The sequence below is a fragment of the Trichechus manatus genome, unplaced genomic scaffold, assembly GCF_000243295.1.
Source record: "Trichechus manatus latirostris isolate Lorelei unplaced genomic scaffold, TriManLat1.0 scaffold00032, whole genome shotgun sequence".
In the NCBI taxonomy this organism is placed as follows: Eukaryota; Metazoa; Chordata; class Mammalia; order Sirenia; family Trichechidae; genus Trichechus; species Trichechus manatus.
Genome location: NW_004443968.1, coordinates 3,311,359 through 3,327,640, shown reverse-complemented (window position 1 = coordinate 3,327,640; position 16,282 = coordinate 3,311,359). Strand labels below are relative to the sequence as shown.

The 16,282-nt window shown below is 37.0% G+C and overlaps 1 protein-coding gene across 14 annotated transcripts in view; it reads left to right on the top strand.

The window, feature by feature from the left end:
* Positions 1-16,282, top strand: part of MEF2C (myocyte enhancer factor 2C) — a 160,673-nt gene that overhangs the window by 68,637 nt on the left and 75,754 nt on the right. For all 14 annotated transcript variants that reach the window (XM_023730092.1, XM_004375017.2, XM_023730094.1 and 11 more), the window contains one exon: positions 11,211-11,414. In XM_023730092.1, the coding sequence (XP_023585860.1) occupies positions 11,211-11,414 (204 nt within the window). The remainder of the gene's footprint in view (positions 1-11,210; positions 11,415-16,282) is intronic.

Genomic DNA, 16,282 nt, shown 5'->3' with positions numbered 1-16,282 from the left:
CAGATTCAGATTCAAATTATATATTTTATGTTTATGAGCTGTGGAGGAGCAGAGATATTTATTTCATGGCTCTATTATTGACTGGACTTAGGATGTAAGTTATCCCTTTAACAAACCAAGCAGACCTGTGCAGCACATTATAAAAAATTAAAAGCATATTGTGTTAGAGTCTTCTCTTTTTAAACTCCAGAATATTTCTCTGCTTAAAAATGGGTCCCAATAAAGTCTCGTAAATTCTGATAAATCTAATCATTTACATCACCCTCCTTCCCTTTTCTCATGTAGACAAATGTTTCTGAAGTCAACTGTCAAAAATTTCAAAACCCAGATTCTGTGAGCTTGTTAATAAACACTTGAGTTTATTAATACTCAATAATTTATTCAGTTGTGGTCTAACCCAGTATTTATTGTTTTTTCCTCAAAATAGTGTGCAATGTACGAGATTTAACATTTTATTTAGGGGTCTGGGGTGTTGATTTAGGGTGACAGGTGGAGAGTTCTAAATCCCAGACTCTAAGCCCTTTATTTTAATCCTTTTATCATGTTCAGAATTTTAGGAAGTACTGCTTGAAAACCCTGCTCTTTGGAAATGCTACTACATTTCGGGGAAACATGGCTCAATTTGCTTGAGGCTAACGAGGACAATAGTCCTCTTTGCAGCAGAACACACTGCTGTCTCATCCTCTCAAGTTATGCTGGAGGGTTATAAGCACATGGTAGCAGTCTGCTTAAAAGAGTCCCTCACTGCTCTTTAAAGAGCCTTTCATTTATGATGGCAGGCCCCGTCATTGTATAAAGGGGCGCTTGTCTAGAACACAAGTCTGCAGTGGCATTGCTTCCTCCCACCAAGAGTAATCATCAAGCCTAGAGCTCACAAGCCTTTTAATGACAGAGTGAATTAAACAAAATAAAATTGAAGAGGAATACTTTAGAACAGTTGTACCATTACTTACTGTCAGGAACAAGACAGAGGAAGAAAACAAGCATTTAACAGGGCATTTCCTTTTTTTTCAATTAGAGATTGTCCTTGCAGACTCTTGACTCCATCCCTAACCCTTTAAACACATAGGAAGACCTTGTAGCTCATGGATTACAGAGTGCATTTGTGTCTACTAACTGCCCATCTTGTCACTCATAAGTCATTCAGTTTCCTAAACTAGGTCGGTGATGAGGAGGGGATCTAAAATATTTTCATAGAATGAGGGTTATATTAATCATGATACCATTTGTAGGAAAAAAAAAAAAAGATAAAACCTTAGAACTTTGAAATTAGAATCAGCTGGCTGTATTAGTCCCGAACATACTCTAAAACAAAGAAACTGTTATTACTTTATGAGTTTTTAAAAAATGGCTAAAATGTTGCCCCACTCATTAAGCAGACTAAGGTTCAGTTAAGATACGGCCAAAATTATTCTGGTTGCTGGAAAGAAGTATTTGGGATCTATAGAAAGAATTGTCATCACTTTCCTTAGTGATAGAGAAACAGTTCCCTTTTGCATCTGAAGCCATTTGGGTTTAGATCGAAATTATTCTTATAGATGTGGGTAGCCGCTATTTCTAGAGGTTCTTTTTTTGATTTATTCAAAATCCTTTCCTGTAAGGTGCAAGAACTCCCACGGTTAATAAAGCAGTAAAGTTCTTCTGAGGTGACTTTATGAATGGGGCTAGGACTGGGAGGGGTGAACGGAGGAGGGATGTGTGTGGCGTGGAGACTCGTTATGAAATGCCCTTTTCGTTACACAGTAGTCCAACTGATTTCCCTGCCCTTTAGGAAATGATACAGGACTGGTCCTCTGTTTTTAGAACTTGCTATTTACATCGCCTGTGTGTAAATCATAGGCCCACCTTTTTTATTCTGGCTGTAAGCAGACCTGTATTTGCTACCAGCCGAAATACTTCTCATTTTGTTAAATTTAAACAAACATCCATAAATATAGAACTAGTCCGTGCCCACTAGTACACACATGTGGTTCTCACCAGCTTTAGCAGTAATGGCTTGAGTGTCTGAGGGCAGTTTGCGACAGAGTCCACACAAAAGTAGCCTTGGTTTTTGTTGGAACCTAGAAGCCCACTTGTTCTCAAGTTTAACATTACTGTGTTCCTTTAACCTAATAGGAAGCTATCCTTACGTTAATTAATGTATTATGCACTACTCTGTCCTCATCAGACTTTCTGAAGGTTTTTTTATTGTGGTAAATATGTATGTCACAGAACGTTTGATATTTCAGCAGTCTTCACATGTACTTCGGTAACACTAGTCATGTTCGTCATGTTGTTCAACCATCACCCTTATCCATTCCCAGATTATACAGTCACCTTTAACAGAAGTTCAGTGTCCCCAGAGTATCCTGATGATTCTTAATGTGACATTACAAGCTAGAGTACATCTCGATTGCTCAATAAACAGCTGATTGAATGCATACTGTGCTTAACTTCAGCCCATGAAATGCGTAGTTATCTATGTATTCTGTTTATTGTTCAGCCAGGGACTCATTTTGTGACCTTGGATAAGGCAGTTCATGTCTTTGTTTACAGTATTCATCTGAGAAATGGGGATGATAAACTGTACCAAATAATAACTTCAAAGAGTTACTGTAAAATGTAGCAAGATAACTTATAAAGTCTTTGAACTTTTTTGAAAGAAAAAGTCACCAATTAAAGTCAAGACTTATCTAAAAACAGAATTATAAGGAATATGGTATGCTCCAGTTTCACTAGCAAACATGCACATGTGCACGCACACCCACACACACACACGCATGCACACACAAAACAGGCAGTCTGATTTTGCTCCTGCTCAGTTTTACGGAATTTAAGATTTTACTATAAATTTAAAAGGACAAAAAAAGCAGCTATGTGAAATTTTTCCCTCTCGGTAGCAAACTTCCTATTTGTATAGTCTGAGCTACAAAGAAATTTATTTTCAGCTATTTATTTTGAATTCCAAAAAATGCATCATTCCTCCATCCATCTCTCCATCTCCATTCTGGGACTTGAGGTTACAAGGTTGTACAGGAGATAGCCCCTGATTTCAAGGAAAGCCCAGGATCTAGTGGAGAGAAACTCTCTAGACTTAATAATGGCAACACAGTTTGACAGGTCCTAGCAGAGCAGTGTTTAGAGTACATAACAAGAAGTGGCTGAGCCTGGTGCATCACAGAAAAGATACTACTTATCTTTTAGAGTTTCACAGTCAACAAGTCACTTACACTTGTATCATGTCCCTTAGTTTAACTCTCATGCAACTGTATAAGATAACATATTATTACATCCATTTTGCAAGTGAGGAAACTGGAGTTCAGGTAAGTTAAGCAATTCACCTAAGGGCTCATGGCTTATAATTGGCAGAGCCCAGGCTTGATTTTCAATTCCAGAGTTATTACTTCTACACCACACTGCCCAGTAGTGATGCATCTATACTACTTCTTTTAAAATATTTTAATAACATGAATTTTCCACCTCATCAGTCTGGACGATTATTTCCCTGTGCATTTTCATCACTGTATATCATTTAATGTTTTCTACTCAAATTCTTTACAACCTTTTGCATTTCTTGTACCTACATAAAGAAATGGAATTTGCATATTCCATTTTATTTCTTAGAATATTAAAATTAGAGATTATGATGTTAACCTATTTATGGGGTTGAGTAAACAAAACCTAAAACAAATTGTATAGCGTGAATCTGCAGATACTGATGTTGTTTTAAACCATATTACCATTCACTCTTATCTACCTCTTTACCTAAAACTCTTTGCTACCTAGACATAGAATCTCGGCATCTGAAAACTGCAATAAATCTTTAAAAAATCTCTAGTCTGACTTCTTGCTTGATTCAGGAACACCTTGTGCACCGTCCTTGATATGTAGCTCTGCTTGAACAGGTCCAGGAATGAGCTGCTTCCTGCTTCGGGAGACAAGGACCACTCCTACACAGTTCTTATCACTTGGTTTTCCTCCGTTTTGAACCTTCTATGGTTTTCAACAATGCTTTCTGATCCTGCTCTGTGGGGCAACATAGAATAACTCATCCACCTCTTCACATGGCCGCAACTTGTCAGACATTCGAAAGTGTGTAGTGTTTAACTTTTAAGTCTATGTTTTCTGGGTTAAATGTCCCAGATTCCCTCAGTGGTTTCTCGTGCACAGTTGTTCTCCAAATCCTATGTCAACCTGTTTGCCATTCTAGAGATGCTCTGACTTTATCAGTGCCTTCTGAAATTCTAGCTCTCAGAATGGAATACAGTACCAAAGATGGTTCTAACAAATAAATTAATAGGATATTTACTTCCCACTGTGAAACGCTCTAACTTTAGATTCTTTTTTCAAAAATCATCTACCACATTAATTTGCCTCAACCTGAGGCTTTGTAGTTGTTTGTTATTTTTTTAAATATGAATGCAGACTTTAAAATTAGCTGTGCTTGTTTCATCTTATTAGTTGTGATCGGCTTTCTAGTCTGAGATGGGAGCTGTTAGTATAGGTACTACTATCTATTAAGTTTCCTCTGTCACCCAAATTTATGTTTTATGCAGATATAACAAGCATGACTTCTACATCTTTATCTAAATCAATAAATTATTGCTTGGGATAAGGAAAGTTACTGAACTCCTTGGGACTTTATAAGAAACTGTCCCTTAAATTTAATGCTGATCAGTTAATTCACTCTTATTAAGCAGGGTTCTTCAGCTGTGTTTAAATCATCTAAATTGTACCCCAAAAACCCCATTGCCATTGGATTGATTCAGACCTATAGTGACCCTATAGGACAGAGTAGAACTGCCCCATAGGATTTCCAAGGAGCAGCTGGTCTATTTGAACTGCCAACCTTTTCGTTAGCAGCCGCGCTCTTAACCACTGTGCCACCAGGACTCCAAATTGTACCAGTCATTCTCAGATATATAATACTGTGTGTGAGGATTTCATATGTTCTTTGAAAATCTGAACTCATCTGAAAGTTCAGTCATTTTTTGCTCAACAAATGCAGTCATCTCGAACCCTTTAAATCTTCCCCTTTTCTCTCTGTATCATGTGATTATAAAATTAATTTTTTATCTTCAGACTTTTCCATCCTTCATGATGAGTCATCCAGTTAAGGAATAAAGACCACTCTTTTCTCTGAACTTTTTGAAATATTTTTTCCCTGAAGTCTAGAGCTTATATACATGCACATTTCTCTCCAGACATTCTCTTCACTTCTCTATTACAAATTCCAAGATGGTATAATTACTTTCTCTCCAGATTCCTATCACTAATATGTTAAACTTCTTCATTTAAAAAAAAGGGAGAGAGAGTCCAGAATCTCTTATTTTTGAGAGATTTAAATTATCAAAAAAGCAAGTTAAAAAAAAGTATCTACTTTTAGCAGAAAATTATATTGAGACATTCAGACTTTAAAATAGAGTATTTCCATTCTCTAATCCATTCATTCAGTGAAGGTCCATTATGTGTCTACTGGTCAGGGTCTAATGAGGCCTTAGATGGGGTCTTTGGGAACTCAAAAGCCAGCAGGAGAGGCTGACTCAAAAATAACCGACTCTGTAATATTAGAATCAGCCTCGTAATTAAGGCTTGTAAAAAATGCCATAGGACTACATTGAGGAAGGGATGAGTTTTATCCGAATGTGACAATAAAAGCTTGACAGAAGAAGTTAGCATTTAATCCTTGCAGCATAATGGGAGCCTGCCAGGGGCCAGATGGGAAGGGGGAGGGGCATAGTACCACAGTCAGCTTCCACTGAGTACTAGATAGAAATAACCAGTATGGTAGGTTTCATTTCATATTCATCTTGACTGGGTTAATCTAATACTGTTTCTCTCAATCTAGAGAAAAATTGGTCAAAACAGCAATAACTGAATTCATTCGACTCTAGATAAAAATACAATTTCAAGTCATTAGATAATACTGAAAATATACCTATATTGGCCAAATAATGCATTTTGTTTCAAATAAAGAAAATTTTCTTTAAGCATTAGGAAATTAACGGACTTCTTTTCTCCAGCCGTAAAGAAGAGACATGAACAAGGGAGATATACATGTAATAAAAGCCACAACACCTAGCACAAATACCTGACATAGAGAATGCTCAATAAATGTTGCTTAACACAATATTTAGTACGTAGAAAGTGCTCAGTAAATATTGATTTAATTTTTTTATATTTCCATGAAGAGATTTTCCCAATTTCTTTAAAACTGAATTGCTTGTAGCTGTGTTTAATGACTGTACCTTCTCTCAATTTCCAGTTCTTATTTCAGTTTCTAACTCACACCTTATAAGTTCTAGAGTAATTGTCAGCAAAAGATGGGTGATGTCTGCCCTTATGCTAGGATTTAAAACTCAGGGCTACTATAAAAATTAATACTAAACCATCTTATTACAATCTCATTGTTATATTTGGGGCTGTTTAAAGATTTAAGAAGCAAAGAAAAAACATAAAATGGTCAATGTTTACAGAGTAATTTTGCTTTCCACATATATATCACACATATTAAAGCTCTTTAATTCTGAAAACTGAATGTCAAAATTATAGTGCCCGCTTAAATAATATTGGCTTTATTCTCTTCTTGATGCACTTTGATTGATGTAAACACTGAAAAAGAGCATTGCTCTCCTAACTACTGTAAAAACAGTTTTTAATCATACCTAAGTTTCAAAATATGTTATTGAAATAGACATATGGACTTGTCCCCATTACAAACTATTGTCAGGTTATGAAAAATGTAATCATTACATTATTATATTTAAGTATAAAAGCTCTGAATTGCAATCTTTGTCATTGAGTGGCACATTTTAAACAAAGAATAATATCCTAGGTCTCTTTAGAAAGCTTAATGCTTAAAAACAATTTTATCTAACGATGAATAATGAGAAAAAGCATTATAAAATACATTTTGAGTATGCTATGAAGAATATGAACATAATACAGAATTAAATTTAGCGCAATTAAGAGTAGATTTTGAAGATTTTTCTTAAATGCTTTAATACAGTCATCATCATTTCAGTTTGCAGTTTTAATGAAAAGAAGCTATACGCACTGACTTTTTTGGGGGAGGATGGGTATTATTAAATAAGTATGCATTATCCAGCAGCCTATTTGGTTACACAAAAGTTGAGGAGCGTCTAAAAGTAAACACAAATAGTGGCTTTGATGATATTTCTGTACTGAAATGTACTTTGATGGCGAGTGTTGTAACGTGCTAAATTCTGAGGTTTGAGTACAACAGAAACCATACTGTATTGAGACATTCCACCTACAGTTTGTGGTCATGAAGTCTGATTAAGAGTGGTTTTAGATACATGAAAGTATTTTGGGTCAATGCCTTCTGCATTAAATGTATTCTGTGACCTGTTTCACTAAATAAAATACCAATGTGCAGGTATATTTACGTAACTAAATTGCATCTAAAAGTTATACTAAAAGACATTTTATATAGTTCTGTGTAATTAGTTATTATACTTCTTTATACGTTTCCCAAAAGATAATTTTTATTTAGATTATCCTTAATATCAATCATGACTCGTCTGAATGAACCAAAAGTTTAAGTTTCTGAAGTAGTATGATACAAAAATCAAATATGCACTCAGATATGAAAACAAAATATTAGCTCTATTTTATCAGAGGCACTTTAATAAGACAATCTGTGACCGTTAAACAGAAGGTGAGACATTGGCAATTATTACAAAGAAAAACTGCCCAAGTTGAAATGTAAAATAACATATCTGAGTAGATATTGACTAGCTTATTTAGGCTGGCAACTATCTAAATGCTATATTGTCTAAAGGATGATCACTGAGGATTCCACAGCTCAGCATTATCTTTCTATCAGCAACAATACAACCTCAAATACCCTTAGTCAGTAGATTCTTCAAGCCACCAAGACAGATAAATTTTTTTAGTTCTTCTTTTTCTGTGAGTCAGCTAAGATAGGGAAAGGAACAATGATTTACTGAGCATCTATTTTAAATTAAGCAACGTGGTTGATGTAGTATATACATTATTTCACGGTCCTTAGGTTAATGCTAAGAGTAAGTGCTAGCTCCGTTTTACGGATAAAAACTCAAACTCAGGTAAAGTGAATTTCTCATGACTAGCCCTGGTGGCACAGTGGTTAAGTGCTCAGCTACTAACTGAAAGGTCTGAGTTCAAACCTACAGCCACTCTGCAGGAGAAAGATGTGGCAATCTCTTTCCATAAAGATTAAACCAAACCCATTGTCGTCGAGTCGATTCCGACTCATGGCAACCCCATAGGACAGAGTAAAACTGCCCCATACAGTTTCCAGGGAGCGGCTGGTGGATTTGAGCTGCCAGCCTTTAGGTCAGCAGCCGAGCTCTTAACCAGTTTGCCACTAGGGCTCCCCATAAAGATTACAGCCTTGGAAACCCTGTGCGGTCATTCTACTCTTTCCTGTAGGGTCGCTGTGAGTTGGAAACCACTTGATGGCAAAGGGTTTGGTTTTTTGGTTTAGTAAATAGCAGATTCAGCATCCCAATCCAAAATTCTCTGAACCCAAACCCCGTGTTCATTCCTCTCTACCATGCTACCTTCAATGCAAATTAACTATCAAATAATGTAATCATTAAGTAAAGTACACGTTTATCTCTTTAAAACTTACATTTATGAGTTACTCAGATATAAGGAAAAGCTATTGCATAATTTTATATAACCTACATCAATTTTGTATTTCTAAAAATTTCACTTAGCAGTGTTCCCTTACTCAGTTTTTTATACCACGTCCTTTACTGTGTGCCCACATGTGTCTCCTGTTCTAGGCACTGAGGCAAAATAAAATGCAGGTGTAAGTAAAATAAAATCACACATTTCCTTATGGAAGAGACATACATTAAACAAATGATCACACAAAAAAATACAAATCATAAAATGTGATAAGTACTATTAAGGAAAAGTAAAGAGTGATAACCAAAAAACCCATTGCTGTCGAGTCGATTCCGACTCATAGCGACCCTATAGGACAGAGTAGAACTGCCCCATAAAGTTTCCAAGGAGTGCCCGCTGGATTCAAACTGCCAACCTTTTGGTTAGCAGCTGTAGCATTTAACCACTGTGCCACCAGGGTTCCCAAAGGGTGATAGGTAAAACAATAATTAGCAGAAGTGTGGAGGAACGAGGAGATTGGGAGGTCAGATTTTCTATCTGCTAGCTCATGGTTTCTTTCAACACATTTATTTACGTATGGGGGACATTGGGGATTCAAAGTTCACTCTGAAGTTTCTACTTTGGGGGACTGAATTTATAGAGAGATGGGGAATTCAGGAGGGAGAGCAGATTGGGGGTGAAGACAATGAGTTTGGAGTGTTTGAGATTCCTAGGGCATTCAGCTGGACATAAGACTAGAGAAAATCCATTGAGTGTCTGGACTAAGAGGAAGATAAGGAGTGGGAATCTAGATTTAGGAATTATACACGAAGAGGTATCAGGTGAAACTGAGCTGGCCTCTGTAAGATGGGTCGGATTTGAAGGTAAGAAAAAAAAGAAAAACCCAAATAGTTCCTATTGAAAACAATAGCTAAGTTAGTCAGCATTTACCAAAGTGTGTGCCTCAAAAACAGATTTCCAAAGAATGATAAAGCAAAAAAAAAACAAAAAAAAAAACCAAACCCATTGCCGTCAAGTCTATTCTGACTTACAGCAACCCTATAGGATAGAGTAGAACTGCCCCATAGGGCTTACAAGGAGCACCTGGTGGATTTGAACTGCCAGCTTTTTGGATAGCAGCCATAGCTCTTAACCACTCCGTCACCAGGGTTTCCAAAGAATGGTAGTGTTTCTTAAAACAGACAAAAAAGCAACTATTCTGCCAGCAATGGTTTTGGGAAATGCATTAAAGTTTAAAAGGTTTCTTAACCTTTAATAGACTAATGTGCCTCATTTCCCAAACGTATTGGGCCATCAAACTTTCCTCTTAAGGAGTATTTCACAGGAGTGGTATTCTACAGAAGACCCATTGGGAAACACTGGATTGTTGTTTAAAGGTTTATAATTAAGAACATTCATGACTTTTTGGTGAGCAGGCTGGAGTGACAGGCTGGAGTTTAACCAACCCAAACCCACTGCCACTGAGTCGATTCTGACTCAAAGCAACCCTACTGGATAGAGTAGAACTGCCCCATAGGATTTCCAAGGAGCAGCTGGTGGATTTGAACTGCCGACCTTTTGGTCAACAGCGGTAGCTCTTGACCCCTGTGCCACCAGGGCTCTGAGTTTAACCAAGAGAAGGTTTAAATGAGGAACAGTGAAATATACATTTGCGTTGGTAGGATTGGCAGGTAGGGTGTTCAAAACTAGAGAAAGGGAGCCATTGTAGACTGCTGATTAGGAGAAAGTCAGTAGGAAGAGAGAAGTTTTAAAGACTGGGATGAATTGAGGAGGGAGTGATTCCAGGCAGGGAGATCAGCTAGGACAGGAAGCTGCTAGGCTGTCTAAGAATGAAGTGATAAGGACCTGAATGATAGAGCTGCCTGGGAAATATAAGGAAAGTGTGAACCTGAGAAACATTTTGAGGGAAGGAGTTATGGGACTTGGTAATAGATTAGATTAAAAAGAGAAAAGGTCAACGTTAACAATATAGTTTTGGGCCTGGGAGAGGACAAAAGATACTCAGAAGAATGAAGCCAAAACCCTAACAGTATTATGACTAAAGTACTTCCCAACACCCTGCTGGATTTCTAGAAAACAGAACACAACATTGTCTGAGAGCACAGTCATATCCTTTCAAGTGTTTTCAATTAAATGGCATGAGACTAAACAGTTTTAAGATTCCTTTTGAGCACAAACCTAAAATGTTAAATTCTTAATGCCATGTCCAGTCCTCAAGTGGTCATAAAACAAGCTCCGAACTCATGATTGGGAAAGATGTTAACCATGTGGAAATTAATTTTTTTTAATCTAAAATTGCTGAAGGAAACACGAACAGTTTCCTGGTAATCAACATTAAAATGCCCCACGTTAAATCTTTCATTTACAGTCTTCACATTCGGCAAAAGCTAGAAATCACACGTTTTCAAATTCTAAGGAGAAATTAGTTTTAGATTTATTTGCTTTCTCTCCAAACGTGTTAGTGCCCAAGGGCTCTGACAACTACAAGTCATTGTTTTACAAAGAAAAAAAGTACTGTAAAAAATTGCATGCATGATTTTTTTTTTTTTTTTTTTACCCTTATCAAAAAATGCCTGCTTTCTTTTTTCCAGGTGACATTTACAAAGAGGAAATTTGGGTTGATGAAGAAGGCTTACGAGCTGAGCGTGCTGTGTGACTGTGAGATTGCACTGATCATCTTTAACAGCACCAACAAGCTGTTCCAGTACGCCAGCACCGACATGGACAAGGTGTTGCTCAAGTACACGGAGTACAACGAGCCGCACGAGAGCCGGACAAATTCAGACATCGTGGAGGTGAGAGGGCAAGCTTGGTGAGCCCCAAATTCCAGCAGAGCTCCCTGAGCTCCGGCAGAGCTACCTGGTGTTTGGTCCTCCCCCACCACACACACGCATATGCATACGCATGCATGCGCCCGCACACCTACCTTCCTTTTCATAGGATGTTCATATTCCCATAGATATATTAGGGTCATCACCCTAGCTATTCCTCCACCCCAACTCCATGCCTTTCTCTCCCTCTCAAAATGCAAATTAGAGTGATATTATAATCGGGACCACATAGAATCTGGTCCTTGATGGAAATCAATTACCAGTATCAAATTACTTGCCTCATCCTTCATGAGTGATTATTGTCTACCAGTGTGACACCATAGTTGGGAACTGTGGCTAGGGGACAGCTAACCACATTTTAGATTGCCTTTGATGATTTTTTTTTTATTTAAAGAATAATTTTCCAAAATAGTTAAAGAAAAAAAATATTTAAATATGAGCTCACCCAGGCCTTACCTTTCAATTTTTCACTTAATGTTTCTTCTTCCTGATTCATTCTTCCTAGCCCATTACTGCTGGAAGAATAAAGACACTTGTTCTCCTAGAAATGTTTTCCCCAAAATTGTATAGCAATGAAAACTTTTAATATACATGGAATCAGAAATCTAATGAAAATGAATTTTTCAATATTAGCTCAAGTGTTTTACAAAGTGAGATTTGAAACATTGTTTAATTGTGCTAAAAATAAATAAACTTCATGATAAAACTCTTTTTTTTTTTTTAGATTTGTTAGCACAAATGATATTGCCATACAATTTTGGTTGATACTTTTTAAACATTTCCACCATGTATCTGATTTAAATACCATTGCCTTATAAAACCCACTGCATATAAAACCCATTGCCATCAAGTTGATTCTGACTCTGCTCCTGGCGCTCCAATATAGTACCCTTCATAAGCACTGTATACTAAATCAGAAAAAGTATAATGAGAACTGTTCCCATCTGCCTGTTTTCCTCACCTGTCTAGTGACTGGAAACCCTGGTGATGTAGTGGTTAAGTGCTACGGCTACTAACCATAAAGGTTGGCAGTTCAAATCCACCAGGTGCTCCTTGGAAACCCTGTGGGGCAGTTGTACTCTGTCCTGTAGGGTCGCTATGAGTTGGAATCGACTCGACAGCAACGAGTTTGGTTTTATTTTTTATTTTTTTAATCTACTACTGCCCTGGTGGCGCAGTGGTTAAGAGCTCAGCTGCTAACCAAAAAATTAGCAGCTCAAATCCACCAGCCACTCCTTGAGAATCCTATGGAGCAGTTTTACTCTGTATCCTATAGGGTCGCTTTGAGTGTGAGTCGACTTGACGGCAGCGGATTTGGTTTTTGGTTTTATCTAGCTAATGCAGGTTTCCTAAATTGTGTCTGCTTTCCCAGAATTAAAAGAAAATTAATAAATGTTTCAAAAGTATGTATTCAGGGTCAGTTTGCCATAATACAAGTCATCCTTGCCGTTATTTAGACTGGTTCTATACTGTGAAAAAAATCTAGTACTAATGCCGATCAAATTAATTTGCCTACCATATCCATCTGTGTTTTACACATTCTGTCTAAAGCTAGTTCTTATTTTTTTGCTTTTATTTGGAAGCTTTTCAAAAGTGTAGAGATGACCAATTTGTTTTTGCCTAACAACGCCAAACAAATAATTTCAGAGAAACGAAAATGATGATAGGTAGACCTCTAATGCGGTATGTGCTTAAAATACTTTCAGATTCACATTGCTGCACGTCATTTTAGGTAGCTTTTCATTGAATTTTGTGCTTGCTTTGATCTTGAAATTCTAGACTGTTTATAAAATTTACGTGCTGTATATTTCAGGCAGTATTTTATCCACGTGCACATACAAACATAATACATAAACATGTGAAGGTGAACATAACTAGTCAGTTGTCGAATCTCATAGGTGCTTTTGTGTATGTGTGTTTACACATACTTAACATTAATTCTAGAAATGAAACAACTCTACATTCAAAACTCCATCTCATTATGGAAACCATTATAACAAATTTTCAGAGTAACAAAAGAATTTGAGTTGGAATTGATCGTTAAACTGTTCCAGTCCTTAAATATGATACAGGAAATTTGCTTTCTTTAAGGAGTTGAAACTCTAGAAAATACATCTTCTGAGGGTTTTTTCTTGGGAATATGCAAACTCTGTTATATGACCTAAAGGCTGATTTAAAACTTCATATACTGTAGGAGACTTTCATTTTCTTGGATAGATCGATATCTGAGAGTCAGACTTCTTTAGAAGCCATTAGAAGAGCCCTGGGTTAAGAGTTTGAGGTCTTGCATTTGATCCTGGTTTTGCACTATTGTACCATATGACAAGTTAACATCCTCTCTGGGCTTAACTTTTCTCATCTCAAAAGTAAAAGAGTTTAATTTAAAAGTCCTTCTGAATATTATAATTCTCTAAAAAGCAACACTTTAAAAGAGAGTAAGACAGCAGCTTCAGTTTCTTGAGTTTAACATCAACAGATTAAAGCTTCTGACTGAAAAAGACACTCTGGACCTCCTAGGCCAAATCTAGAGACTTGACAGCTCAGTTCTTTCGATGAACATAAGAGTTTGTATCTGAGACATCGTGAGCCTGCCCTGTTCAACTACCTGAATCACACTTTCTTCACATATTTGACCATTCCATTTTTAGTAATAACAGAGATGATAAAGAAGTAAGCTTGATGAGATTTTACATCACTCACACATGGAGCATTTTTCAAAGTGCAGATTATCACTTGGTGGAGAGGAGAGGACCTGTGAGGGAAGCTGCATTTAAAATAGGTTTGCCAAGTAAGTTTGTAAGCCTGTGTAGCACCAAGAGATAAAGTGTGTTGGAAGCTTAAGAACCTGTGATACTTCAGGGACATGAGGAATCCATTCCTAGAACGGATCTAACATGAAGTTGAGAGTTAAGGTAGTTTACTACTCCTAGGTGAAAGTTTAAATCCTATTTATTTTAATTTAATGGAACGCATTTAACTGAGTAAGTTAATGAGGAGCATAATATGTTTCATGAAGGGTCAGTAGTTGTATATTTCCCATTTGGACCATTACCCCACTCCTCTAACCCTCTGAAAACAGTTTACTCACAAGAAAAAAAGGCGGTAGGGAGGGAAAGTGAGAAATAATAAGATTCCCAACATTTAGACTGAAATACAAATTTCTGGGCCATACCAGAGTAATGTTACAGGGTCGTAGGAAATTGTGCGGTGCGCGTGGGTGTTGAAAAAGATTCCTTCTTTTAGCAAAAAAAAAGCTCTGCGTAATTATCATGTCTTTGCTTGATAATTAGCACTACTGTTACAATGGCACAAAGATTCACAAAGGCTTAACAGACAGACTGAGATCGTTTTTTTTATTATTACATTATAATGCAGCATGAATATCTGTTTAGATACAATATAATAAATATGCCAGATTTAGTAAATGTGTTAAATTTTTAATCCATTGGTTAAAAAAAAAAGAAAACAAAAACAGTTATTGTATTAAAAGCACTTCTTTTGAAGAAAGTCCATTTTATTTAACTCTGTGACATGTATACTGGATATTTACTCAAAATGCTGGCTTATGAGGCTGTTGAAATTCAGTAGGAATTCTGATGGCATTAATGAGCTGCCCCCCTTATTACTTCCAATTGTCTAGCTCCACTCCTCATTCTCTTAGCTGCTTCCTACCCTAACAGTTTATGTTGGGCGCTATTCCTGGAAGAAGTCGTGGTTGTTGAGCACTCAGGACAACCTAATGAACTCAAGTCCCACAGAACATGCTTACAGGCCCTTGCTTCATTCAGCAACCATTTAGCAAGTGCTGGCCAGTGCTCAGCACTGTGCAAGGGATTCTGAAAAAGTTAGAAGACAGGCATTCTTATTACCGCTGTAAAACATATATACAAAAATCATCTTGGGTGCAGTTGGAGGACAAAGGAGGAATTACATTGTTTAATGCAGTACAAGCTACCGAAAAGAAGACAGAGACCAAACAACTCAATCAAACATTCACTCAAGAAGGTCATGTGTTCTGCCAGATCATCCCAGGTGATATTTGAAGCGACAGAAGTCCCAGACAGATTACCACCATATCCAGCACATGATCTTTAGTCACAAAACCCGTATGGGAGTGTTATTTAGCACCCAGCCGGGAAGAGACCTCTCACCCTTCAGTAACTCAGAGATTCTTTTGAGCTGCTCATCCACTTAGGGCTGATGTGGAGTGACTACGCATAGAAGGGGAGTAAAACATGAGGCCCTCTGCTGCTCCCTCAGGAAATTCAAACATGGGTTGAACTCCTGGGAAAGAAACCTTTGATTCAGTAGAGGATTGTTGGCTTTTTATTTTTTTGAAGATGCAAGAATGGATAAGAATTGCATGTATCTATGTTTGAGAGATAATATTTACATGAATTGTTATGTTCTGTCACCTGAACCCTGTTTGGATTTAGACACATCTAAGAACAGTTGTTCCAGCAAAATGTTTCTTCGCCCAGTAACGATTAAGGCCTGAATTAGGACTGGAAAGGCCTTAAAATAACTTAAAACTTTTATAGCTTCACAGTGCTACTGGGAGTTGCCAACAAACTAACTACCCTTATATAGTTTGGTGAAAATTGGTGAGTGCAATTTTTATTGAAAAGCAAATGCAGCCAGTAGTAGAATTGGACATCTTTACAAACTCTATATTACTACAAATTTTAGGGATAGATGTAAAGTATGTCTATTTTACTCCAGCTTTCAACCACTGGAGCTTGGACCAATTAAATAGATTCCAATTTTGTATTTATAAAAATATAGATATGAAAAAGTAGTTTTATGGGTGCTATATAGATGTATGGAGCCCT